At 43.5% G+C, this 27204-nt stretch overlaps 1 protein-coding gene across 1 annotated transcript in view; it reads left to right on the top strand.

Moving 5' to 3' along the window:
• The window catches only part of ap3b1a (adaptor related protein complex 3 subunit beta 1a), a gene marked incomplete at its 5' end in the record, with an annotated part of 85272 nt that overhangs the window by 39444 nt on the left and 18624 nt on the right, over positions 1 to 27204 (top strand). The window contains one exon of the mRNA XM_080743696.1: positions 24018 to 24246. Within this exon, the coding sequence (XP_080599822.1) occupies positions 24018 to 24246 (229 nt within the window). The remainder of the gene's footprint in view (positions 1 to 24017; positions 24247 to 27204) is intronic.

Below are 27204 nucleotides of genomic sequence, written 5' to 3'. Positions count from 1 at the left end.
GTGTGTGTGTGTGTGTGTGGGTGTGTGGGTGTGTGGGTGGGTGGGTGGGTGTAATAATAATTTAATAGTTACATATTTCCTCCCGCGAGGGAAATTCAGTATTTCCAGCCCAACCCAGCTGATTGTAAGCAATTAGGGACATTGATTGATTGAAGACTTTATTAGAAGTTTGCATAGGAAAAGGTACAGTTTCATGACGGTACAGTTCACTGGTACAAGGTCAACTAAAAGGAGATCCTAGAAAAGACTAAGCTTATTTCCATAGGAAACCATTGAAGTATCTCATATAACATTGAATGACAGACGGATAGAACACAGTACTATGCAGTAGATATAGTTAAAAAAAATAAACAGTGCAAAAAAATATACAGTAGGTAAATACAAAGAAGGGTCAGGGGAGGCTGGGTTAGGTTTGTTATTGCCAGTTGCGGACACACATCCACATTGCTACCCTGGCCTGGAATGGAACCTGGGACAACCAGGGGCTCTGGTTCCCCAGGCGGCTCCCTAACCATTCAGCTATGGTGTGTGTGTGTGTGCGTGCACGTGCATGTGTGTAACAGTGACAGAACATCAGGTGGAAGCAGGTTGAAATGAGCAGGTTTTCCCCAGAGAGACGTTTGTTCTCCTCAGAACAACATGTTGACCTTTGTCCTTCCTCTCTGCTCCCTAGACAGTATAAAAGATATGGACAAAGTGAAGCCATTGGTTTCTATGCAGCACAAATGACACAATATGGGTCCTTGGCATGGGTGTTGCCATCATAGATTGTAAAGGCATCGGAGGATGCTATTGGCTGCCAACGGTCACGTGCAACCGCAGGGATACATGGGAGAATGTGGTCGGAGCCTCCCGAAATACAGCACACGAAGAAGAACACAGCCGGCTGGTATCAGTTTAGTTGGCGTGATTGAACTAGCGATAGGAACCATACAGTATTCATGAAAATGTTAATTAAGGTTAGAACATGAAAGGTGAAAATGAATGGGATCCAATGTGTCCATCTCGACGATCAACACGATCTGGAGATGGATTCCAAAAATGTACTATGTTTCCCCTTACAGTGTATGGAGTTGAATTATGAATATAATGTAGGGCTACCTGGGATGAGAAAACAAACAAATATATATATATATGTTTGGGTGCCTTAGCCAAAAACGTTTGGGAACCACACCTGATCATATATAAAATAATAATTGTTGGCGATAATGCAAGCAAATGTGTAAAGGTTTTGAACCATTGTAAACAGTTCTCTTGTGTGGGGAGTCTCTGGCACAACCATGTTTTCAGATGGGTCACATTCATTTAGACGCTGCCTGACACGGAAACCACTAGTTTAACTCATTCCTTGCCAAGGCCCGAGTTTCCCGAGTTATTGCAGTAGTCCCAGGCTGCCATGGCCCGAGTTTCCCGAGTTTCAAAAATGCCTAAAATGTATTAGGCATGATCGCAATCGCGAAATTGCATGTTTAGCCCCATAACAAACACATCTCTCAAAATGGCAGCGATGTTTGTTTGTTTTGTTTGACTTTGAAGGCTTCTATCTCATGAATGCCTGAACGGATTTCCAAGCGGATTTTTTTGTTTGAAAGCTGTGAAAAAGCTACACACATATGGTGCACGATCCGTGCACTAAAAATGGATCCGTGCACTAGAAATTTAGGAACGTGGCAGTGTGGAACTTGGGGGCCATTTTGAAAAGGCAATCAATGTGTTTTAAGTCCCAGTATTTATTTGGGGCCGGCTGTGGCTCAGGAAGTAGAGCAGGTTGGCCAATGATCCGTGGGTCGGCGGTTTGAATCCCGGCTCCTCCTCCTCCTGTCCACATGTGGAGGTGTCCATGATCAAGACACTGAACCCTGAGTTTCCTCTGATGAGTGGGTCGGTGTCAGCTTTGCCAGGTTACAGAAAAACATGCCCGAAGTGGCTTATAGTAAGCAGACTTGGCAACGATGTGTGTCTCTCTCTCTCTCTCTCTCTCTCTCTCTCTCTCTCTCTCTCTCTCTCTCTCTCTCTCTCTCTGTTTTCACTCCATCTCTCTAGTGTCCACTCCTCCGTCCACCCCCCCCCCCTCCACACCGTGTCTGTGTCACCTTCCATCTCTCTCTGTCAGCCTGGGTCCCCTGTGTGTGTGTGTGTGTGTGTGTGTGTGTGTGTGTGTGTGTGTGTGTGTGTGTGTGTGTGTGTGTGTGTGTGTGTGTGTGTGTGTGTGTGTGTGTGTGTGTGTGTGTGTGTGTGTGTGTGTGTGTGTGTGTGTGTGTGTGTGTGTGTGTGTGTGTGTGTCTTGGTGTGTGTGTGTGTGTGTGTGTGTGTCTAGTGTGTGTGTGTGTGTGTGTGTGTGTGTGTGTGTCTAGTGTGTGATGTGTGACCTTTCCTGCTCTGATGGCTGCTTTCTCTCTCAGTGTGTTTGCTGGTGGATGTTGTGTGTGTGTGTGTGTGTGTGTGTGTGTGTGTGTGTGTGTGTGTGTGTGTGTGTGTGTGTGTGTGTGTGTGTGTGTGTGTGTGTGTGTGTGTGTGTGTGTGTGTGTGTGTGTGTGTGTGTGTTGGTGTGTGTGCATGTGTTCCTCTGGGAGTAAAGCTAGTAGTTCTTCTCCTCCAGGCTGTCAGGTGTGTCTTTGTGTGTGTGCGTGCGTGCGTGTGTGTGCGTCTATCCTCTGGGAGAGTGTATCTGTCCAGATAGTAGTTTTTCTCCTCTAGACTCTCAGGTGTGTGTGTGTGTGCGTGCGTTCGTGCGTGCGTGCGTGCGTGCGTGCGTGCCAGGTGTCTCTCATCTCTGTGTGGTCATTCTACTGACCGGTGGTTTCACTCCCTCAGGAACACACAGCTTGTTGATTCCTCTTTTCAAGGCAATTCAGTGACATGAGATTAAAATGTGGAGACTTTTGAAAGGTGTTTTCTTCGTCCACGATGGAAAAGTTGAAAATCATTAGTGCTTGATCATTAGTGTGGTTGCTAAAGGCAACCAGACTGTGGTTCTTTTCTTTTCTTTTTCCTTTATTTATTCAGGGGAGCCCATTGAGAGCAAGCTCTCTTTTTCAAGGACACCCTGATCACATCATAAAAAACAACACAAGCAATGAAAATTACAATAGACAATCAAATCAGAAATCAGTTACAGAAGCAAGAAGTACATAAACATATACAGTACATAGTTTTTACACAAAACATGTACAATCACTATGTAATGTGCCCTCAAGGAGCACTTTAAATGTCCCTATTGAGACCAATCGAACCAGTTTCAAAGAGTCCTGAAGTTTATCCCACTTGTGTGGAGCGTAATACTTGAAAGCAGTCTTTCCTTGCTCACTGTTCATAGTTGGACAGGAGTACCTAATAAATACCTGTGAGCGAGTCGCATGTCCAGTGACTTTTGGTTCTACCAACGAGGATAAATACAAAGGAAGTTTACCACAGAAGGCCTTATAAATAAATAAAATACAGTGTTGCTCTCTACGAACTGTGAGAGATGGCCAACCTACTTTTTCATATAATAAGCAATGATGGGTACGATAATCATCACCAGTTATAAACCGCAAGGCACTGTGGTAGACAGCATCAAGAGGCTTAAGTGTAGAGAGTGAGGCATGCATATACAGCACATCACCATAATCAAACACTGACATTATAACAGATTGAACAATAGTCTTTCTATTGGCAAGAGAAAAACATGACCTATTTCTATAGAGGAACCCGATTTGTCCTTTTAGTTTTTTAGTTAGGTGCTCCACATGGACTTTAAATGAGAGCTTGTTGTCTAACCAGATGCCCAGATATTTGTACAACGTAACCTGTTCAATTTGTTCACCTTTAAGGGTGAGAATACCTGTAAACGCATTTGTGTCTACAGATCTGGTAAATACCATACATTTCGTTTTATTTGAGTTTAAAATCAGCTTAAGCCTAATTAGGGCCAGTTGAAACCTATTAAAGGCATTTTGCAAATTTGCAGTGGCCATTTCCAGAGTTGGTGCAATACAATATAGAATAGTGTCGTCCGCATAAAAATGGACGTCACAGTTCAGGGAGGGAAGAGCAATATTATTCACATAAAGGGTGAAAAGAAGAGGACCTAAAATGGACCCCTGAGGGACACCCTTGCTTATTGAGAGATTACTTGATTTAAAGCCATCAGCTACAACAGCTTGTGTTCTCCCCATTAGATAGTTTGTAAACCATCTAACAGATAGGTCATCCAAGCCAATGAAGGATAGTTTCTCTATCAGGATATGATGGTCCACGGTGTCAAATGCCTTAGAGAGGTCGATAAAAATGGCTGCACAGTGTTTATAATTGTCGAGGCCAACTAATATATTATTTGTGACCAGTGTAGTAGCTGTCACTGTGCTATGGCCTGGTCTGAAACCCGATTGTTGTGGTTGTAGTACATTATGTATATTCAGGAAAGCACGTAGTTGGAGACTGATCAGAGATTCTAAGATTTTGGCTAGACAGCACAATTTTGATATTGGCCGATAGTTGTTTAAATCAGCCTGATTACCACCTTTATGAAGTGCTGTTACCTGTGCATTTTTCCATATGGCAGGAATTGTGCCTGTGGTGATCGTTAAATTAAAAATATGGGCAAGCGGTAAAACAATTGACCTTGCACTAAGGTGCAGTAGAAATGGTTCAAGATCATCTGCACCCTTAGATTTCTTAGTGCATATTTGTGAAAGCGCATTTAAGACCTCAGTATGTGTTACTGGTCTAAATGCAAAACCTGGAGGGGGAAGGTTAATTGGGTTGTTGTCAATAGCTTCCCCAACATTATCTGAGGGTGCAAGATTGACAGACTGCCTGTCAAATAGATGACCAGAAGATATAAAATGTTGATTAAAAACATTACAAATCTCGGATTTATTTAAAACAACCCCACTTCCACTAATGATCTGTGATGGGAGAGAGGAGGCAGGTCTGGCTTTCAAGGACTTCACAACCTTCCAGAAGCTAGCTGCATTTCCTTGAGCTTTGGAAAAATTAGACAAATAATATTCTGATTTTGCCTTTCTGACCATACCAATACATTTATTACGTAGTATCCTAAAAGATGACCAGTCTGCTGGATCACCCGAGCTCCTAGCTCTAGACCAAGCCACATCTCTGAGACGAAGGGCTTCTTTAAGACCCGCCGAAAACCAGGGGCTCGATCGATCTTTAACTCTAAAATTCTTATATGGAGCATGTTTATCTGTAACAGAATTAAACATTTTAATAAATAGATTTAGAGCTAGTTCAGGGTCTTGAATTACATTGACCCTGTCCAAGCCAGAATTAAGTAAATCATATGAGAAGCCTTGTTCTCTAAAAACTTTGAAATTACGTTTTTTAATTACCCGCCCAATTGTTTTAGTCCCTTTAGAGACTCTGACACAGGCTATAGGGCAGTGGTCACTAATACCTTGTGCAAACACCCCACTATATGGGTATTTGAATGGTCTATTAGTTAGTATTAGATCAATTAAAGTAGAGTTTAAGGGGTTATTTTTATTTGGTCTGGTTATATGCTGAATGATCTGAGATAAGTTTAGCTCTATACAGATCTGTTTCAGCCTAGTGGACTTGTTTGTTAACCAATCTAAATTTAGATCAGAAAGAATTAGAATCTCCTTTGACACATATTTGGACAGGAGCATCCCAAATTCCTCTTAAGGCCAAAACTGGTGCAGAGGGGGGGCGATAAGCGCCAACAACTGTACAGTGGACAACTGTACAGTGGATGGTTCTAGGTCCAACAACTTGTATATTTGAGTGTATTTGTTCATCTTCTCACTGTAGCAATCATACATTTCCCAAATCAACGGAAGCACTGTTAGAGATGATCAACCGGAATAGGATGAAGCTATAAAGCTCATACATAGATAGATAGATAGATAGATAGATAGATATCTATCTATCTATCTATCTATCTATCTATCTATCTATCTATCTATCTATCTATCTATCTATCTATCTATCTATCTATCTATCTATCTATCTATCTATCTATCTATCTAATTTATCTATATAATCTGGGGTCCCCCCTGGGGGTCCCGACCCAAAGGTTGAGAACCAGTCATCTATAGCAGCGGTAGTGTGGACTAGCGATGGACATCGGAATCGGCCAATATCAAAAATCGGCAGGTATGATATCAAACCGGCCGCATCGGTGACCGGCAGGTCACTGACATAAATACCGGTTTTATTTGCAGATTGTGTCCATGGCACTGCACAGCATGATGCTCTGGTCCTGTGACTAAAGTAAACATTAGCAAGTAGCAGCCAGTCTACTTAGTGGCAGCCTACAGAATACATATGGTGCTGAATACCTTTGCAATGTAAGGATATATTCCATAATCCTGTGTCAATGTCGTCTCCAAAAGGAAGGGAAAAAAAACATGTGTCACCTGCTTTCCTCCAGCCTAGTCCAGACGGTCATATTAGACTGGATAGTGTCTGTGATTTTGGATATTGTACTATTGATTGATTTGGCATTAGTGTTCTTCTAGCTTATTGGTACTCGAATTGAAGTATGTCTTGTAGGCCTACTTTGCCTGAAAAAAAAGGGTATTGGAGCAACCCTATTTTTTTTTTTTTTTTTTTTTTTTATCCCACGATTTTGCAACCCATTTTATCACCCAGTGCCAATTGCCTATGTAATTCTGGGCTCTGCTCTCCCTCTGCCGTGCCTGGGGAGACAACGGACTGACCTCATGCTTCCTTCAATGCATGAGTAGTCCAAGTTGTTTCTTTTCACCTGACAGGGGGGATTTCCCCGGGATGGACGTAGCGTGTGGAAGGAACACATTATTCCAACCAGTTCCTTTCCCCTCCATCAGGCGCCCCGGCTGGCCAGGGGGAGGCATTATTGAGACCAGGATTACTGCATGTTTTTGTGAGGGTATCAACCCTAGGAGACACGGAGAGAACATGCAAACTGCACACAGAAAGGCCCTATCGCCAACCCCACCTAGGGTGTGGGCGCTGATGACGCGGAGGGAAAAACACGCCCCCAGCACCCACAGCGTCCCCCAGCGGGAATCGAACCCAGGACCTTCTAGCTGTGAGGCGAAGCGCTAACCACTGCGCCACCGTGCCCCCAGCAACCCTATTTTCTAGTAACTTGACTGCGCCAGATGGTGGCAGCAGTGCGTATGCCTGCATAACGCTCTGCCTTTACCATCTGAGATCTCTCGGTGAGAGTTGATAACACTCGTAAAGTCCCGGGCCGGACCAATCAGCTGCAGCTACGGGCGGGCTCTGAGCAGCTCTGAGCCAATAAGAGTCTGACTGCAGACCACGTGGAAACCCAGGAGGCGGAGTCTGGGTGTAACGTCATGCAGGCAGGCCAATATGAGTGGTTGGAGTTGGTACTCCCAGACTGTGATATGATAAGTCAATAACGACAACCTTCTTCTGGGTATTAATATATTTTACTCAGTATAACGACAGGCAAAATAACAACACTGTGGCCACTGCCAAAAACTATAGACTCACACAGGATTATGGGAGAAGCCCGCGCATAGCGCAATACCAGCTGGGTACTGTAGTACTAGTACCGTATACACTCTAACACTCAGTACCATAAAAGGTATAAAGGTGCAATACAAAAACAGAACGTTTACAATCTCCCACTCTTTTTTTCTTTTTTGTTAACAGAAAAGTCAAAGTCTATAATTAAAGGCATGAAAAAGTAAGAACAAGGTGACCAACAAAAATAACTTCTGTCCTGAAAAATATATTCCAATTCAAACTGAATAGTCTCTATTCCAGTTTCCATACTCCAACACTGAGTGCCTTCAGGAGCTGAAGAGCGGATGCACCTCGTTTTGTCAAGCAATCGGACAGCTGTTCTCCTGTAGGTGCCCATAGTATCTGTTGGATTCTTTGGCTCTCGAGAAGTTCCTTGATACCACTTATCTCAAGACGAAGCCTTTTCTCTGTCACTGACTTAGTAGACTTGATGGCATCAGCAAGGGAGTGGTTGTCAGTGACACACAATATTGGTAAGGCATGCTGTGTTACATTTCCTGTGGTAAGTTCTGCATACAGGTCAGACAGAGAAATTGCACTGTCAACAGCATCTGCAAGGGCAAGTGTTTCTCCAGCTAGTGTGCTTCGGACGACTCTCGTGATCTTTTTTGATTGCAAATAGACAGGTGAGAATCTTCCTTCCTCACCCATCAGCACAATGAGATGTCCCCCTTGAGTGCCACCATCTGGAAGGTTTCCCAGTGAGGCATCGCAAAACACCACAAGCTTTAGAGAACTGTCTTTTCCCAGGTTCTGAAACTTAAGTGTCACTTTTCAGATTTTAACTTTCTCACCACCTTATTCGTGTCATCAACTTCACTTTCAGTGAGAGGAGCATCCCGTCTCACGGCACGGGAAGTGTCCACATGAATTGGCTGGAGATTCTGTATGTAATTGTCTTGATGCATACATGTTATTCCATTTTCAGTGACATACTCCATGCCTACATAGCGAAAGCTGTCATGTTCTTCTCTGCCCACTTGAAAGGCAGACTGCAGGCGGGGGATTACTGTTTTTTCAAAGGTGTGTGAACCACCCCAGATGAAATCATCAACATGACTAGCAAGCAGCCCACACACTTTACAATCTTCATCCAACCAATAAAAAATGGCAGGGTCAACTTGTGACATTTTTCCTCCTGTTTGCAACATTGTTTCTTTAACTCTATTGTACCAGTACAGTGAGGCGTCATTCAGTCCATAAACACATTTATTCAGCTTCCACAGAGTTCCCTCACTTTTAGCTTCAGGTGGTGGACGGACATAGATGTCTCGGGATAACTCATTTCCTTGAAGAAATGCTGACTTAATGTCCATAGAGTGAGGTGTCCATCGGTTTTGACATATCACTGACATGAGTAGTCTAAGAGACTCTGAGGCACATGTTGGCGAGTCTTTAGGGAGATCTTTTGTGTTTAGCTCTTCAAATCCTCTCGCCACTAGCCTTGCTTTTGGAACTATGCCGTCTGGTGTGTCTTTGAGTGTGCACACCCATCTTGTGGAAATGCATTTTTGTCCCATGTTTTTTACTTCATCGAACACTCCATGTTTCTCCCAGTTACTGATTTCAGTGAGTTTGGCTGATTCAAAAGACACATCCTTTGTAACAAGTACATCATCGTGCTGTCTGTCAGATGGCTGTGGTTCAATCTGCAGTGTGTCAACCTGTGAAAGGTCAGCTGATCTTGTTGTGCCAGTGAGGCTAACTGGCTCAGTGTACTCCAGGTTGTACCAGTTCTTATTCTTTCCAGTTGCCTTTCCTGCTCGACCTAGCACTTTTGCTGTGTGTGAAATTCCGGTGTCTCTTTCCACATACTTAATGCATTGTCCAGCCTTCAGGTTCAAACTACAGTCTGTTCTTATAATAGAAGGTTGCAGGTTAGATGGATCATTGGCATGCTCATTGTTGTCTCTGTCATTATTAGAGCCCCCTGCAGCATTCTCTGTGTCATGCACACTGTCTTCATCACTAGACACAGTATCGGGGGGTAGATCTACAACATTGTCCATGTCAAATTCTGCTGCATTGTCGGTGTAGTGATCTTTGGCCTTGCGTAGTCTGCAGTGATGCACCCTGACATAGGTGCCTCCATGTCTAACAAATATGACCACGCCGTCCTGTCCAATGACCACCCCAGGGCCTTTCCATTCATTGCAGTCCATTATTTTATAGTACACCTTATCTCCAGTTTCATAGTGTTCATCTGTGGGGCGAAGCTGTGTGCGCAGAGCTCTCCTGATTCTCTCAGAGCACTCTGCCTCAGTAAACGCTGTCCTTGCTTGATGCAATGCTGAAATGTGCTGTCCTACCCATTTACTCATGGTAGTGCCCTCCAGGGCAGGTGGTTTATCAACCAGCACAGAAGGTAGGTTCGGATTTTGCCCAAATACTAGCTGGTATGGACTAAATCCATGTACATTGTGCATTGTATTCTTTGCCATCAGGGCCCAGTCTAGGGCTGTTTTCCAGTCACATCCACTGCTTTTCTTCACCTTTAACAATATCTCTGTAAGGGTCTTGTTATGCCTTTCACAGAGCCCATTACTCCATGGACTGAAGGCAGCAGTGTTTTTGAATTCAATATTAAAGTTCTCTGCCATGTCTCTCATTTCCTCATTATTGAATTCGCCCCCATTGTCACAAAAAATCTTTGATGGGGCCCCATGAACACTGACCCAGGAATGCATAAAGTGCTTCACAATTTCACTGGATTTCTTTGTGGTCACAATACTACCAGCACTGAACCTGGTGAAGTGATCGATCATGTGGAGGTACCAGACATTTGGTTCTAGCTCATGCAGATCTAATGCCACAGTCTCATTATATTTTGAAGCCATTGGTAGACCAACTGATGGCTTTGGCTTGGGTTTGTTGTACTTGAGACATATTTCACAACTGCTTACGATGTCCTTCAGAATAGCAATACTCTCTTCATCATTACTTCCAGCACTAGTCAGTAACTTCTTAAGTTTATCAACTGAAGCATGTCCAAACTGCTTGTGTAGTTTCACCAAGGCTTTGTGTTTTTCATCTTTACTCATGTTATCTGTTATAGCCAGAACCTCATCAGCTTGGGGTTCATTCTCACAAGTGGCTGTGCAATCTTTGTCCACTATGCTGACACAGTAATGTCCTGAGGATGTAATCTCAAGGGGCACTGGTTTCTGAAACATTGTGGCTTTGTCATTTTCAATGTCAAGCACTGCTTTTGCCCTTTTAAGTGACGTTTTGCTAAGTAGTAAAGGAATGTCCACTGGGACCACCTCAGTCTCTATGTGGCACTTGGTTTGGCCTATTTTTGCTGGGACTTTAACCTTTTTTGTGGAATGTACAACTTGCCCATCACCAAACTTGAAAGCTCTTCTACTCTGTGCATTTTCCATTTTCTTCCTGTCACTCTCTTTCAGTGTATGAATGTAACTGTCCAGCCATTTTTCACCACAGACTGTTCTGGTGCATGCTGTGTCAATTACAGCTGAACCTAAGGCCTCTACCATGAATATTTCAGCATCAGATACTGACTCTTTAGCAAACAATGTAATATTGCACTCTTCAATTTTTTCTGTCTCCTCATTTTCCTCTGTCAGTTTTACATGATCAGCCTTATGTGGGCAGTCTTTCACCCAGTGGAAAGTACTTTGACATATAGCACACTTTGTCCTCCGACCATACCTGTCTAGTGGGTTTGAGCCGGTCAATGGCGCCCTCCCTTGGTTGGTTTGGGAACGAGATTTGTTAGCGTCTCTCCTTTGATCTACATAGAAAACAGCCTCTCTTTACGCACGTGGATCCCTCCGCCGCTGCATGTGGGTGACTCTGTGTTGTCTCCAAAAATCCTTTTTAGAGCAGACTTCATGCTTGCGAATGTGAGCGTTGAACAAGCTGTAAGCGCAAGCTGTTTGTCTTTAACATCAAGATTGGCTGTATCCAACAACTTGAACGCCAAAACAGCGTCAGGGAGAGCCATGTCAAATTTGCGCATTTTGTTGTATCTCTGCTCGAAATTAACGATGTAATCCGCCATGGAAACTTATTTTTCTCTCCGGATCCTGTCAAAGTCAGTGTATGCGTCATACGCCCGGTCCTTTTCTTCTTTAAGAAATACACCATCCAAAGCATCGAGAAGTGTCTTCATTCCTTCATCTTTGTTTAAATCAGCCGCAGCTATTTCCAAAGCTGTATCTCTCGCTCTTCCCGTCAGCGATAGAGCAACAGCCAACGCTTGTTTCTTCTTATCCAGTTCTGTAACAAGTATCCACATTTCAACTTCATTTTTCCAGCTCTCATAAGACTTCTTTTCTTCAAATGCAGGTGGGACTCTGTAGTTAGCGTTGTGAGACATCCTCTGCTACCATTGATAAGTCAATAACGACAACCTTCTTCTGGGTATTAATATATTTTACTCAGTATAACGACAGGCAAAATAACAACACTGTGGCCACTGCCAAAAACTATAGACTCACACAGGATTATGGGAGAAGCCCGCGCATAGCGCAATACCAGCTGGGTACTGTAGTACTAGTACCGTATACACTCTAACACTCAGTACCATAAAAGGTATAAAGGTGCAATACAAAAACAGAACGTTTACAGATAGACAGACGGCCCCATCCAATCACCTGCTAAAGAATTTGAAAAAATGGTCCGCCCCTTACATCGGTTCTGCCCGAGCAAGTCCAGATGGTAAAAGCAGAGCGGTATGCAGGCATACGCACTGCTGCCACCATCTGGCGCAGTCAGGTTAATTTTCTAGTTCTTAGCTAAAGAAATAAATCAGTATTGGAAAAATCAGTTATGGCAGGTCAGACCTTCATAAAACCGGGGGATTGTTATCGGCCAAGAATGGGTCCGTCTCTAGTGTGGACCCTGAACCTCCCATTGAGAACCCCCGGCCAAGCTCCTCCCATCATGCACTGCTGTGTTGTTGTTGTTGTTGTTGTTGTTGTGCTCGGAGGCCTGCCTGTCCGTCACAGTGATTGACAGCTGTCCTCTCAGGTGTCAGTCAGGTGAAGGCCAGACAGTGATAATGGAGCATAGAAATGCAGATTAAACAGGATGAGAGGCCAGACAGTGCTAGCAGAGAATAGAAATGCAGATTGCTACAGCATCAGCGGGGGATTGAGAGTCAATCCTATGCATAAATACATCCATGATTATACACAGGACACATGCAAACGCACGCACGCACACACACACACACACGCACACACACACACACACACACACACATAAATACATCCATGATTATACACAGGACACATGCACAAGCACGCACGCACACACACACACACACACACACACACACACACACACACACACACACACACACACACACACACACACACACACACACACATACATTCTGCCTCTCTGACTCTCATGCACTCTCTCACACATGCACACACACACAAACTCACTCTCTTCTCTAATAACATTTTGACATTATAGGATCTTTTACAAAACGCTTTAACCCCCCCCCCAACACACACACCCTAACCCCGCCCCCTGGGCCCGATGTGTGTGCGTAGCGGGTTTCAGTTGTGTGTGTGTGTGTGTGTGTGTGTGCGTGTACAGGGATTCAGCTGTGTGTGTGTGTGTGTGTGTGTGTGTGTGCGTGCACAGGGGTTCAGCTGTGTGTGTGTGTGTGTGTGTGTGTGTGTGTGTGAGTCCTTGTGTGTGCATGTGAGCAGGGGTTGAGCGCTCAGGCTGATAACTTTTCATTCATAATTAGCAGCCAGTGAGCGAGCAGGGTGGGGGGGGGGGTGTAAATGGAACTGTCATCTCGAGGGGGGGGGGGGGGGGGCGTTTGACCCCTGGGTGACCCCATCCCACCCAGAGAGGGTTCATCATAATTTGTTCATTTGGTTCCCATCACCCCCCCCCCCCCCCTCCCCCTCTCCAAACGTACGGGGTCAGAGGTCATGTCTAATTATGAATCAGCAGGAGAGGATACATTGTTGCTGTCATTATTTTATGCTTTAACTATTGAAAAACAGCAGATCTACAAGCTCACAGCGCAGCACCGAGTGCCGCGCTGCGAGCTTGTAGATCTGCTATTTTTGAAAAAATGTGAAAATTAGAATTTTGACCCGATTCTATAAGTGTCTTTTGAATCCTTCTAAGGTTTTTGGGGAAAAACCCTATGTTTCTATGTCAGCAATCTGGCCAGCCATCGTCAAAGAAAAGGTCCTTTTCACTTCAACTGGAGCTCAGTTAGTCTGTTCTTGAGAGACTACTATGTCAGTGGTTCTCATACCTTTTCATGTGAAGGACCCCCAAAATTAAATGTATTTGGCCACGGACCCCCATTTCAAAATATCTAGTTCCAGGGACCACCCAGAAGCAAAATTTGAGTTAAATGGTAAATGGTGCATTTATATAGCGCTTTTATCCAAATCGCTTTACATATATTATGTATTACATTCACCCATTCACGCACACATTCATACAGTGATGTCAGAGGAAACCATGCAAGGCACCAACCTGCTCACCGGGAGCAGTTCAGAGTCTTGCCCAAGGACTCTTTGACATTAACTCAGGGGGAGCCCGGATTCGAACTGGGAACCCTTCGTGCTCTAATAGCGGTTTCTCTACCCCTGAGCTATGCCGCCCCGTGCTGTCAAGAAGAAAGCTTTTGTCTCCTATCAGTGTTGCCTCGTTTACTGCCATGAAGACAGCGTTGTTCACCTACCGTTGAAACATCGCTGAATATTCGCTAGGATCCGCACACGGGAGCGTTCAGATGATGCCGGCAGCTGTTAGATAAATACCTTTATTATCCCTCGGGGGAAATTCAGTTGCCCAGAGGCAGCACAGCAGTTTAAGGTTACAAGCAGGGACGTGCTGGCCATTGGGAAAAGCGGGACAACTCCCGAACGGCCGGTCCAGGCCGGCCATTAGGAAAAAAATAAAATTAAAATGTCGGCCTTCGTTCCATTTTGGGGGCTGGACGGCCAACAAAGTAAATCGTCACTGTCGGACAGAAACCTTGTATCTCCAAGTTTCAACTGTATAATTTTTTTCGCAAAGCAAAGCCCTGCTTCTGTGCTTCATCATACAAGGCCGTTGCACAAAAGTAGTGAAAACAGCAGATCTACAAGCACACAACGCCTCGCACCGCGAGGCGTTGTGTGCTTGTAGATCGGCTGTTTTCACTAGTTTAAATCATTTTTAAAATGATAAATACAAAACAAACGGTTTTGGACATACAAGGTTTCCACCCGACAACGACGAAATATAACTCATGTACAATAATTGGCCCACTGGCGTGTCACTTGTCATGATCTGAAATGGCAGATCTTTGAGGAGCAGCAGCGCTATAGAGAGAGATCTCTCTCTATAGCGCGCAATGAAGGCCTCTACAACTCTTTTTCCCGGGCTGAATCAGGGGCCCAGCACGTCCCTGGTTACAAGTTACAAAGAAGTAAGAAAAAGAGTACTGTAGTGTACAGTCAAAAGAGCAAGCACAAAAAAAAAGAAAATATAAACATAAAGTGACCACGAAACATTCAACGCTCATAAGTGACACGTCACACACACACAAAAAAGCTATACTCAAAGCATAACTTAACAAACAGTGCCAAACAAAAAGTGCCCTTAACAGTCAATGCTAGTCAGTGCAACACAAGTATCACACCGCCATATCAACACTGTAATAGCACTCAGTTCAACCAACACAACCCAATAGTGCAGGGCCAGAAAATAAGTGACCAAAGTCTGTGCAAATGAATCAAGAATATATATATATTATTATTATTATTATTTTTATCCTTTTAAAGCAATAGTGGGAGCCACAGCAAGACGCCACAGCAACCCTCTCAGGGAACAGTACGTTAGAGGTCAGAGTCAGTACAACTTTTGTTCCAGTAGTGCAAGGTAACAGTTGTCCTAGGTAATCCTATTAGGCCTAGGCAAGCGACCATCATGAGTCTCGTTGTATCGCTTAAGAGCGACCGGCACAAAGGACTTTCCAAGTCTTTCGCACCTCCGTCCTGGGTAGCTGTTCTAGTATGGGAGAATAATCCCTGTCAGCTTGTGATCATCCGCTCCGCATCTCCCATACATATTCACGATGGCTTATTTTTCTTTTAATTCCTGAAAAAAGGCAAACGCTTTTTTGTTCCAGTTGTGTCATGGACGTGTCAGGTGACGTCCAGTAGTGTCTGAAAATAACACAAAACTCGTCACATGGCAGAGAATGAGTTAATTTTGTTCGACGTTCGTTGCCTAACTAAACATAAGCTATGGTGACTTAAACTATGACTAAATATTCTGACAGTTTGTTAATGAATACAACTAGACTAAAATGTCAGGGAGGGACTAGCGGAGAAGAGATTCAGTAGAACTAAAAGTAATTTTTGTTTGATTGCGCTGGGGTGTTGCACTCTGACTCTCACACACATTGATGTCAGAGTAAACCATGCTTGGCACCAACCTGCTCATCAGGAGCAGTTAGGGGTTCAGAGTCTTGCTCAAGGACTCTTCCACACTAACTCTGGGGGAGCCTGGGATCCAACTGGGAACCCTCCGTGCTCTAAGACAGGAACTGGCGTTGCGAGGCGTTGTGAGCATGTAGATCTGGTATTTTCACATCTGCGGAACCGAGTCACCTACAACTGCAAGTGCTTGTCAGGGTGGGGGTCCACAGTTCAAATATGTTTATTGTGGGGGTCACGGCCTAAAAAGGTTTGAGAAGCCCTGGGGTTGGGACATGTCTTTATCTTTTTTCTCTTGGGGAGGGGAGGGGAGGGGAGGGGAGGGGAGGGGAGGGTGTTGTTTCAAGTCTCTTATCATCACCAATTTGACACTCTGGACGGTTAAACCATTCCCACCACCGCTGTTGTCCCGTTAAACATGTCCTCTCTGCTGCGATGGAAACCTCCTAACTCCATGATTCAACTATAGAGCGCTGAGATCCAACATCTGGCTCTGTCCGGGCTCTGAAGCGTGGTCTACATCTGGCCTGTGATTTATTCTTTTAAAACACTCGCATGACTGAGGCTGATTTGGGGGATTTTGAGGTGGTTTGGGTTTGTTCAGGAAACTCTCAGAATTTTGCCCTTTCAAGACTTTTCCTTCAAATACAAGTCTTGTTTTTTTGTTTTTTTTTGTATTTCTTCCATTTGAGATGTTTTGTGAATATGAAATCAATATTTTGAGTGTTTCCTGAGCAATCTAATTCTATTTCTAAATCTCAAAAAAGGTCAAAATGACCTGATCAATCATGCGTGTGTTGATGTTTTATTGGTAATCTGATTCCCCACCGTGTCACTCTAGATGTCACGCATGTTAAACTTAGCCTTGGGAACATTGTTAACTCTGTCGACTAAAACTATGACGAAACATGTTCGTCCACTACCTTTTTGCGCCAACGAAAAGTAAATGAAAACAGATGTAAAACTAAGCCATGATGACAAAAACCTAAATATATCGACGATTTTGTCAACAAATAAAAACTATAAACTAGAACGTCATGGAGGGACTTGTGGAGAAGAGATCCAGTAGAACTAAAAGACAAGTCATCTTATGTCTGGTTGTGCTCAGGTGTTGCGCTCTATGAAATAGCAGATCTACAAGCTCACAACGCATCATGCTGCGACAAATTGTGAGCTTGTAGATTGGCTATTTTCAGCATGCAACCCGAGCGTAAATATCAGCCGTTTCGACGCCATCAAGGCACGGCCCTTTTGTCGACAAGATCAACTCATGATTTTTAGTCGATTAAAATCATCCGATATTTAGTCAACTGAAACTGAAACCTTTCAGATTACTAAAATACGACCGAAGCAAAATGTTTTATCAAAAGACTATGACGAAAAACTAAATCAAAGTTTGCTGTCAAAACCAACGATGTTTGGGAACACGTTGGTTCTTTTGTCCTCGTTCTGTGAAAACCACAGATTGGTAAATACGAGGTTTCCACCTGGACCAGGGAAGGTTCTTCTGAAGAGTAAATAAAGACAAGGAGACGATGTCACCTTGACTTCCTGTCAGTCCTCGTCCCGGACAGGAAGGGGGGGGGGGGGGGTGACACCCCACCGGGAAGCTGATTGAAAGCCTCTATTATGTATCAACTTAAAGGAAGCCGGGGTGATTGATGGCTTGACGACGCCAGTCACCTTCAGAACGCAAAAACGCCCGCCCGCCGTTCCCATCATCCTCTCTGGCAAATGACCTGAAAATCCCGCTGACATATTCAAAAGAAGAAGGTGTTTAAAACCCATTCAGGCCTAGAATTATTGAATGCTTTAACCAGTGAAAAATAGCAGATATACAAGCTCACAGCGCGGCACCGAGTGCCGCGCTGCGAGCTTGTATATCTGCTATTTTTGAAAAAAAGTAGTGAAAATGTTGTGCACATCTTTGAATATATGTATTTTTAAAGCGAATGTTTGTAACACAAATATTTGCTTCTGAGTGGTCCCTGGAACTAGATATTTTGAGATGGGGTCCGTGGCCAAATAAATATCATTTTGGGGGTCTTTCACATGAAAAGGTTTGAGAACCACTGACATAGTAGTCTCTCAAGAACAGACTAACTGAGCTCCATTTAAGTGAAAAGGACCTTTTCTTTGACGATGGCTGGCCAGATTGCTGACATAGAAACATAGGTTTTTCAAATAAACCTTAGAAGGATTCAAAAGACACTTTAGAACTCAAAATTCTAATTTTCACGATTTTTCAAAAATAGCAGATCTACAAGCTTGCAGCGCGGCACTCGGTGCCGCGCTGTGAGCTTGTATATCTGCTGTTTTTCAATAGTTAAAGCATGAAATAATGATACACTATACTGTGTACCCGTTCTGAATGGGTTAAAGCGGCGAGCCAGCTAGGAGACGCCAGCCTTGTGACGAACGGCCGTTGCATGACGCCTGATCTCCGCTCCGTCGACCGTGCCGTGCCGCGCTCCCCAAAATAGCCCGACCTACGAGCTCGCGATTGAGCTGTTTCCCCCAAACGTGCGACACCGCCGTGCAACGGAAGTATGAACCGGGGGCTTCTGAAGGCCACTTTAACCCATTAAGACCGGGGACGCGTCCTGTGTCGCGGCACACTTGAACCTCTTTAACTGTTATGTTATGCTTTAGCGTTCGAAAAACAGTAGATCTACAAGCTCACAGCGCGGCACTGAGTGCCTCACAGCACAGTACCGAGTGCCGTGCTGCGAGCTTGTAAATCTGCTATTTTTGAAAAATCTATGTGTGAAAGTGTGTGCAAGTATTTGAATACTTTGACCTGTGTCTTCTAAATCCTTCTAAGTTTTTTGAAAAAAAAAAGTTTTCTATTTCAGTGGTTCTTAAACATTTTCATGTCAAGGACCCCTAGAATTATATATATATATATATTGTGCTGTTGACCCCCATCTCATAATATTATGTATCAGGGACCCCCCCAGAAGCAAATATTTGAGTTATTGTATGTTTGCTGTATGTTTGTTTTTTCAAAAAGAGCAGATCTACAAGGTTGTCTAACTGCTATTTTTGAATATCCAGTGGATATAAAAAAAAAAATACGTTCAAGTGGTGCGTTCCCGTTCTTACTGTGTTAAGAGGAATGGGGTGCGGGGGTAGGGGGAGGGGGTTGGAGCGGGGGAGGGGGGGGGGGGGGGGTAGATGTATGGGACCGTATTGAAAATCCATTTGCGGTTTGTCCGTATAAACTTTCAGGGACAGGCTTCCATTAAGCCCTAAAGCAGGAGACATGTGTTTGACTTTACAAACTAATTGTTCCCTTCACTCACCGCCACGTGACAATTAATCACTGCTGGAAGGACTACTCTGATGTCTGTACTTAAGTAAAACTTACAGTACCAACATGTAGATGATATTATTATTGTGTTAACTAGAACGGGTACACAGTATTGTGTATCATTATTTTATGCTTTAACTATTGAAAAATAGCAGATATACAAGCTCACAGCGCGGCACCGAGTGCCGCGCTGCGAGCTTGTAGATCTGCTATTTTTGAAAAATCGTGAAAATTGGAATTTTGACCCGATTCTATAAGCGTCTTTTGAATCCTTCTAAGATTTTTTTTAAAAACCCTATGTTTCTATGTCAGGCCAGCCATCGTCAAAGAAAAGGTCCTTTTCACTTAACTGGAGCTCAGTTAGTCTGTTCTTGAGAGACTACTATGTCAGTGGTTCTCAAACCTTTTCATGTGAAGGACCCCCAAAATGATATGTATTTGGCCACGGACCCCCATCTCAAAATATTTAGTTCCAGGGACCCCCCCAGAAGCAAAATTTGAGTTACAAACGTTTGCTTGGAAAATACATATAGTCAAAGATTTGCACACATTTTCACGACTTTTTCAAAAATAGCAGATCTACAAGCTCGCTGTGAGCTTGTATATCTACAAGCTCGCTGTGAGCTTGTATATCTGCTATTTTTCAATAGTTAAAGCATTCAATAATTCTAGGCCTAAAAAGATCAAAATATGTAGTTGAATGAAAGGACAAGGTTTTGGCCAGTGACATGTAGTTATGAGTCAAAAATAGCAGATCTACACACCCACAATGCGTCATGGTGTGGCATGTCGTGAGCCTGTAGATCTGCTATTTCCAAATAGTAGAGTCTAAAGTAGGGTTTAAGTTAGTGTATGTTTTTTTTGTAATAATAATAATATAAATCTGCAAAGTAGTAAGTAAAGCTGTCAAATACATTACAGTGGAGTAAAAAGAATAACATATGTATTTGCCTCAGAGTTGTAAGCGTTGAAACATGGTAATACTCTACAGCAGGGGTTTTCAAAGTGGGTGACGGGGCACCCTGGGGTGCCGTGACGGCAGTCCAGGGGTGCTGCGAGATCATTTTGATATTTGGAATTTATTTGGACACTTGGAAGTAAAGTTATTTTCAGTCAGTTCTAACCAAAATGGCTATTATCTCAACGTTTTCCTCGCGACATAATCACTAAAATATCGTCACTGTCGGGCAGAAACCTCGTATCTCCAAGTTTCAAATGTGTACGTCTTTTGGTAAAGCAAAGCCCTGCTTCATCATACAAGACCGTCGCACAAAGCTAGTGAAAACAGCCGATCTACAAGCAAAACAAAAAAAGTGCTTGTAGATCGGCTGTTTTCACTAGTTTAGTACATTTTATAGATGATAAATACAAAACGAACGGCTTTGGACATACAAGGTTTCCACCCGACAACGACGATATGCTATAAATATAAGGTGCTGGGAGTGAAAATTATAATGTAGGGGTGCCTCGGATTAAAACAAATATTTATGGGGTGCCCTGAGACAAAAACAGTTTGGGAACCCCTGCTCTACACTGAAGTCCAAGTGACTCAAAGTTGTTTTTAAATACAGTCAGTACTTGAGTATAAGTACTTAATTCAGGGAGGAGGGTAAAAGACATGTGTTTGACTTTCCAACCTAATGGTTGCCTTCAGTCAGCAGATGACAATTAATTGAGGAATATCACCAAGACCTTGACACAAATTACATTAAAATACGTTGGCGGGCGTAAACCTTGTACGTCCAAAAGATATTTTAAACCCTTTTAGGCCTAGGATTATTGAATGCTTTAACCAGTGAAAAACAGCAGATATACAAGCTCACAGCGCGGCACCGAGTGCCGCACTGCGAGCTTGTAGATCTGCTATTTTTGAAAAAGTCGTGAAAATGTGTGCAAATCTTTGAACTTATGTATTTTTTTTTTTTTTTTTTTTTTTTAAAGATTTGTTTTTGGGCTTTTTTTATGCCTTTATTTGATAGGATAGTAGACTGACAGGAAATGGGGAGAGAGATGGGGAACAACATGTGGCAAAGGTCCTCCGGATCGGGAATCGAACCGGCGACGCCAGCAGGCATCATAGCCTAGTATGTGGTATGCGCCTTGACCACTAAGCCAGCGGACGCCCAACATATGTGTTTTTAAAGCAAACGTTTGTAGCTCGAATTTTGCTTCTGGGTGGTCCCTGGAATGAAATATTTTGAGATGGGGATCCGTGGCCAAATAAATATCATTTTGGGGGTCCTTCACATGAAAAGGTTTGAGAACCACTGACACAGTAGTCTCTCAAGAACAGACTAACTGAGCTCCAGTTAAAGGAGTGGCGACACCGGCCAAAATTTTACATTATGATACAGTAGGTCACGTGGTGTTTCTTCAAACAGTCTGAAAAGGAGGCGGGGCCGTATCAGTTAGCAGTGAATGTATACTGATGAGTTGTTGTCTTGTACTTTTTTACCGGTCTAACCATTTATTTTATAGCGAATGCTATATAATTTTTACCCCTAGAACTGATAGTTTTAAAGTTGGTTTAGAAAGTCGGAAACACACCTCGGACAGCTTTTTTTGGGGCAGTTTCAAAAGATAATGATATGGATAATCGACTCCGCCCCTCCCCCCATATTAGCCCAATCAAATTAATTTATTTCAGTTACTGTACAGAAAGTACTACTTTCAGTACAGTAACTACAATAAATTAATTTGATTGGGTCATTTAAAGGGCCACTTCACCTCTGGGACAACCCTATCTTATTTTATTGTTGTTTGGGACATGATCAACACAATCCTGAGTTATTTTTTGTGTTCAGTCTGTTTTTTGAGATATTTTAGTATTCAGCATGTACTGGTGATGCGTTTTGCATCATCCAGTGATGCGTTTTGCATCATATGATGCAAAATGCATCACATGCTGAATACTAAAATATCTCAAAAAACATGTCATTCCAAAGGACCTTTTCTTTGACGATGGCTGTCCAGATTGCTGACATAGAAACATAGTTTTTTTCCCCAAAAACCTTAGAAGCATTCAAAAGACACTTATAGAATCGGGTCAAAAATTCAAATTTTCACGATTTTTCCAAAATAGCAGATCTACAAGCTCGCAGCGTGGCACTCGGTGCAGCGCTGTGAGCTTTTATATCTGCTGTTTTTCAATAGTTAAAGCATAAAATAATGATACACTATAATGTGTACCCGTTCTAAATGGGTAAACCCTTTTCACATCAATGATTTGATGACATTTAGCCTCTCAGAACCAAAAACGTAGAGAATATTTTGTTATCATTGTATAAAGATTGTGTCCATAATAATTCCATGCTTTATTGATGTTGGTGCCATAGGAGAGATACAGTAGCAGGCAAAACGTTGATCAAAATAACAATTCTTCTAATTGTGTAGATTTCTTTTAAATTACCCCATTCAGAACGGGTACACATTATTGTGTATCATCATGTTATGCTTTAACTATTGAAACATAGCAGATCTACAAGCTCACAGCACGGCACCGAGTGCCGCGCTGCGAGCTTGTAGATCTGCTATTTTTTGAAAAATCGTGAAAATTAGAATTTTGACCCGATTCCCGTGTCTTTTGAGTTTTTTTTTGAAAAACCCTATGTTTCTCTGTCAGCAATCTGGCCAGCCATCGTCAAAGAAAAGGTCCTTTTCACTTAACTGGAGCTCAGTTAGTCTGTTCTTGAGAGACTACTATGTCGGTGGTTCTCAAACCTTTTCATGTGAAGGACCCCCAAAATGATATGCATTTGGCCACGGACCCCCAGCTCAAAATATTTAGCTTTTCTTTTTTTTTTCTGCCTTTGTATTCGATGTTATGCTTTTGAAACTGATATTATCCTAGATAAAGTACTATGTTCTATCCGTCTGTCTTTCAATGTTATATGAGATACTTAAAGTGTGGTTCCTGTGGAAATAAGCCTCGGCTTTCTAGGATCTCCTTTTAATTGACCTTGTACCAGTGATTTTTACTGTCATGAAACTGTACTTTTTTTCTATTGCAAACTTCTAATAAATTATTCAATCAATCAGAATGCCTTTTATGGCTGTTTAGCAGCTTATGTTTCCATATCTTATTGGTGACACACGTCTGTTTCAAATTATAATTTCTTTCTTCTTCACAATATTTAGTTCATCATAGCCTTTTTTTTTATTCTTTTACAAGTTTACCCCTCCAGTCTGGTGCAGTAAATTGCCATTGAGTGGATCTCGTAGGTTTCTATTGAACAATCTCACAGTGCATAGAAAACGTGGTTTCTCATCCCCTTCGCCTCGTGTTCCGCGTCCGAAGGATTCGCCGCGCTCGCACGGCGGCGTGACCGCTCCAGGGACACCGCCTCGCACGCACGCACGCACGCGCGCACGCACGCACGCACGCAAGCACGCACGTGTGCACACGCACACGCACACGCACACGCACACACACACACACACACTAGGGATGGGACGATATGAAAATTTCATATCACGATTATTGTGAGTTAGCTTTGAAAATACATATATTCAAAGATTTGCACACATTTTCACAACTTTTTCAAAAATAGCAGACCTACAAGCTCACAGCGCGGCACTCGTTGCCGCGCTGTGAGCTTGTATATCTGCTATTTTTCACTGGTTAAAGCATTCAATAATTCTAGGCCTAAATGGGTTAACTTATATCATTCATGTGTGTGTGTGTGTGTGTGTGTGTGTGTGTGTGTGTGTGTGTGTGTGTGTGTGTGTGTGTGTGTGTGTGTGTGTGTGTTCCTGTCCAGGTGGTCAGTGAGTCCTTCAGTCCAGCGAGGCGCTTCGAGCTGCTCCATCACATGACGGGCAGGGGTCTGTGTGCGTCCTACTGCTTCCCGAGGACCCCCTGCATCGCCCGGCCCTCCATGGTGTCCGTGCAGGTCACCCTCACCAACACCTCGGACCACCGCATGGAGGGGGTCCACGTGGGAGACCTGAGCCCCGGGGGGCTGCAGATGACCTGCTTCAACACCATAGGTGAGTCTGAGTTAAGGGCCGTTTATAGTTACGTATGCTTGATTTTGTGTACGTTTTTGTGTGAGAGAGTACGTACGGTAGATCCGTCGACATGCATAGTTCCTCTCTACGTTATGTATGCCGACCCGCTCTCCGCTCCAATTCTGCTCCCGTTGGGGCCGCGCGCCACATGGAGGTGATTCTGCACAGCACACACGTGTAAACCGAAGCATTTTTTTAGCCAAAATATGTAGAACCACAGAATTTCTTGACCCGACGACCGACGTGATGTTTGGTATAAGCTGAGTGCGTGAACAGTGGACAAACCCCGAACATAACTTACCTCTGGACTTGATAGAATATAGCCTAAAGCGATCCTTTATCCCTTAATACGGCTTTTGTTTTGATGTTAATATTATTGCGACCGCGAGGTTGCAAGTTACGTGCGACCCCTACTCTTATCTCTGGCTCCGTTGGCCCTATCGATGCCAAACTTTGCACACACACTCCTTGGATGGGAAATAACAACCTCCAGCCCTGATTTCTCACATGCCCCTCTTCTAGCGCCACCATCAGGCCGATTTTTGCTAAACACATTTTTGGACACTGCTCCTACAGTACATATTTGGCCCTAAAATCACTCAAAGCGGTACACAGCATCTCTAAAGTCTAAATCAACATGGATCTTTCCCATTTCCCACATTCCCTCCTGATTGGCTACGATTGCCTTCTAAAGTTTGTGTATGCGACCTGACGGTGGCTTATCTCCCGATTAGGGAGTCTTACTGGTGGATTCCACTGCAACCAGCATCATCATTGTATATAATTATAATTCCTACTTAATTCCTACTTAATGTTGGATCCAACACGATAACTGACTGCACTGTCTGTTGATCCATTGAAAAAACACAGAATCCTTCTGTCCTTGACATTAAGCAGTCCTACTGTTTGGATGCTGTGCGCATGCACACATGGAGAGAAAATAATGATGAAAATACTTTCAACTTTCCCGGGTGGGAGTCGACTTGTGAAATGAAGTCGACTGAGTCAATTTGTTGAATTCTTGGTTAATGCCCTAGACTCTGAGTCACTGTGTCACTGTTTCAACACTACCAGTCCTGTGCCCGGAGGTGTGCGATGAGGGATTGAATGTAGGAGTCTCAGGCCACATTCTCATAATATAATTGGGTTTAGTCATGTGAATGGGAGGGGTGAAGTTACCACATTCTTGCATATTTAATTGATACGTTTGCCCTCACACTGCACTTTGTCATCCGAAACAACTTAGAAAAACACGTCTGTCCACGGGACATGTATGTATCCAAGCTGCATAATAATGCCTCCTCCATCTCCCTGTGTTTATTAACTCTTTGCGTGCCAGCGCCCTCTAGGGGCCAAAGAATGCCAGCGCATCTCTCATAGGCAAGCGCTTTAGCTTCCAGGACTTCAGCTTCCAGGACCTGACGTGCTCACGTTCATGCACGGCATGGAAATGTCCCGGATGAAGATGCTAACAGAATGGCTATTCCCATTTTGTCATCTAAAAGATCATTTTTGGGCGATTTCGCCGTAAATAAACCTCGCGCCGCTTTCCTAAAACACAAAAAAGAGATATAAGCCTTTAAAGATGCGGTCTTTCATTGGATTAGGCGGAGATTGGCGATTGCGTTCGCAAATTACGGCCGGCCGGGACGTTGTTAGCTTTCGGCTAGTAGCTACAAAAATCAAGCCAGGCTTCAGAAGGCCTCTTATCATTTTATTCATGTAATTAAAAAAAGCCGGACTACTTCGGGATCGGCACACTCGTGTACTCATCGGAAGCGGCGCCGAACATCGGGTGAACATTGGGGAGCTCAAAAATGTATTTTAAACCATTTTTAATGGAATATATCGTCGGACAGAGTAGAATGGCTAACTGGCTAGCGGCTAGCGAGCCAGGACCACCCACGACTCTACAAGCAGCTCGGGGTAAGTGAATTAATAAAAAAAAGATTGTATTGGATTGAAATAAAGCCGAACTAGTTCGGGATCGGCACCAGATGAGTTAATTCTTCAAGTTCAACTCACAATGTAACCACAGGACCCCCGCAAAATTACGGTGCAGGCGTTAGCCTATTTATCTGAGGTCGGAAACAGGCGATCAAAAAATAAAACCAGCGGCGGCCGGCAGGACTCGTCTCCCAAAATCCTGCAATGAACCAGACAGATCATATAGAGCTTATACTTAGTTTAGCAAGATATGAATGTACAGTATATGAAGAGGAAAAAGTCAGCTTCAAAGTCTCTCTCTCTCTCTCCCCTCTCCCTGCCTCTCCTCTCGCCCTCCCTATCTGCTCTCTCCTCGCTCCGCGCGTAACCTTGCCTTACCAGGCTTTCTCCGCTCGTAAAACGTCTCCGTTTGACACATGATTTGGCACAGAGAGAGCGAGCGAGGGTGAGAGACCCACAAATCGGCCTATATTATATTTTAGGCATAGCCTATATAGGATACATACAATATTGTCTCCTCACTCCAGTGGAACTTTCCTTTTATCTGACTGTGTCTGTGACTGTGAGCAACTCCTCACAAAATATACTGTGCGCGATCGAGGGAGCGGTGATCAGAAATGAAATAATTCACTGAGGGGACGGCCATGGGCAATGGGAGCGGACGGTCGGGAGGGGGATTTAACTTATTATATATAATATGGATTTAACCGGCACATGGCTCTATAATCTACCACAATGTTTCATTGCCTGTATTTGAGACGGATGCATTCACACCAACAGTGAAGCATATGCTGTAGCGAATTGAAACCAGAGTTTTTTTGTGGATTTGCATTTGTTTCTTTGATTCGAAAAAGAATACGGATGCGTCTTCATACAGGCCCAAACGTTGTGTATTTTCCGACAATACGTTAGAGGATTCGTTTTAATCGCAATAAAACGTGCCTGTGTGAATGCCACCTTAGAAGTAATGTTGGAGTCACCATCCATGTC

Source organism: Nannobrachium achirus, assembly GCF_963921795.1.
Source record: "Nannobrachium achirus genome assembly, chromosome: 15".
Lineage (NCBI taxonomy): Eukaryota > Metazoa > Chordata > Actinopteri > Myctophiformes > Myctophidae > Nannobrachium > Nannobrachium achirus.
This window is presented reverse-complemented; position numbering and strand designations above follow the sequence as displayed.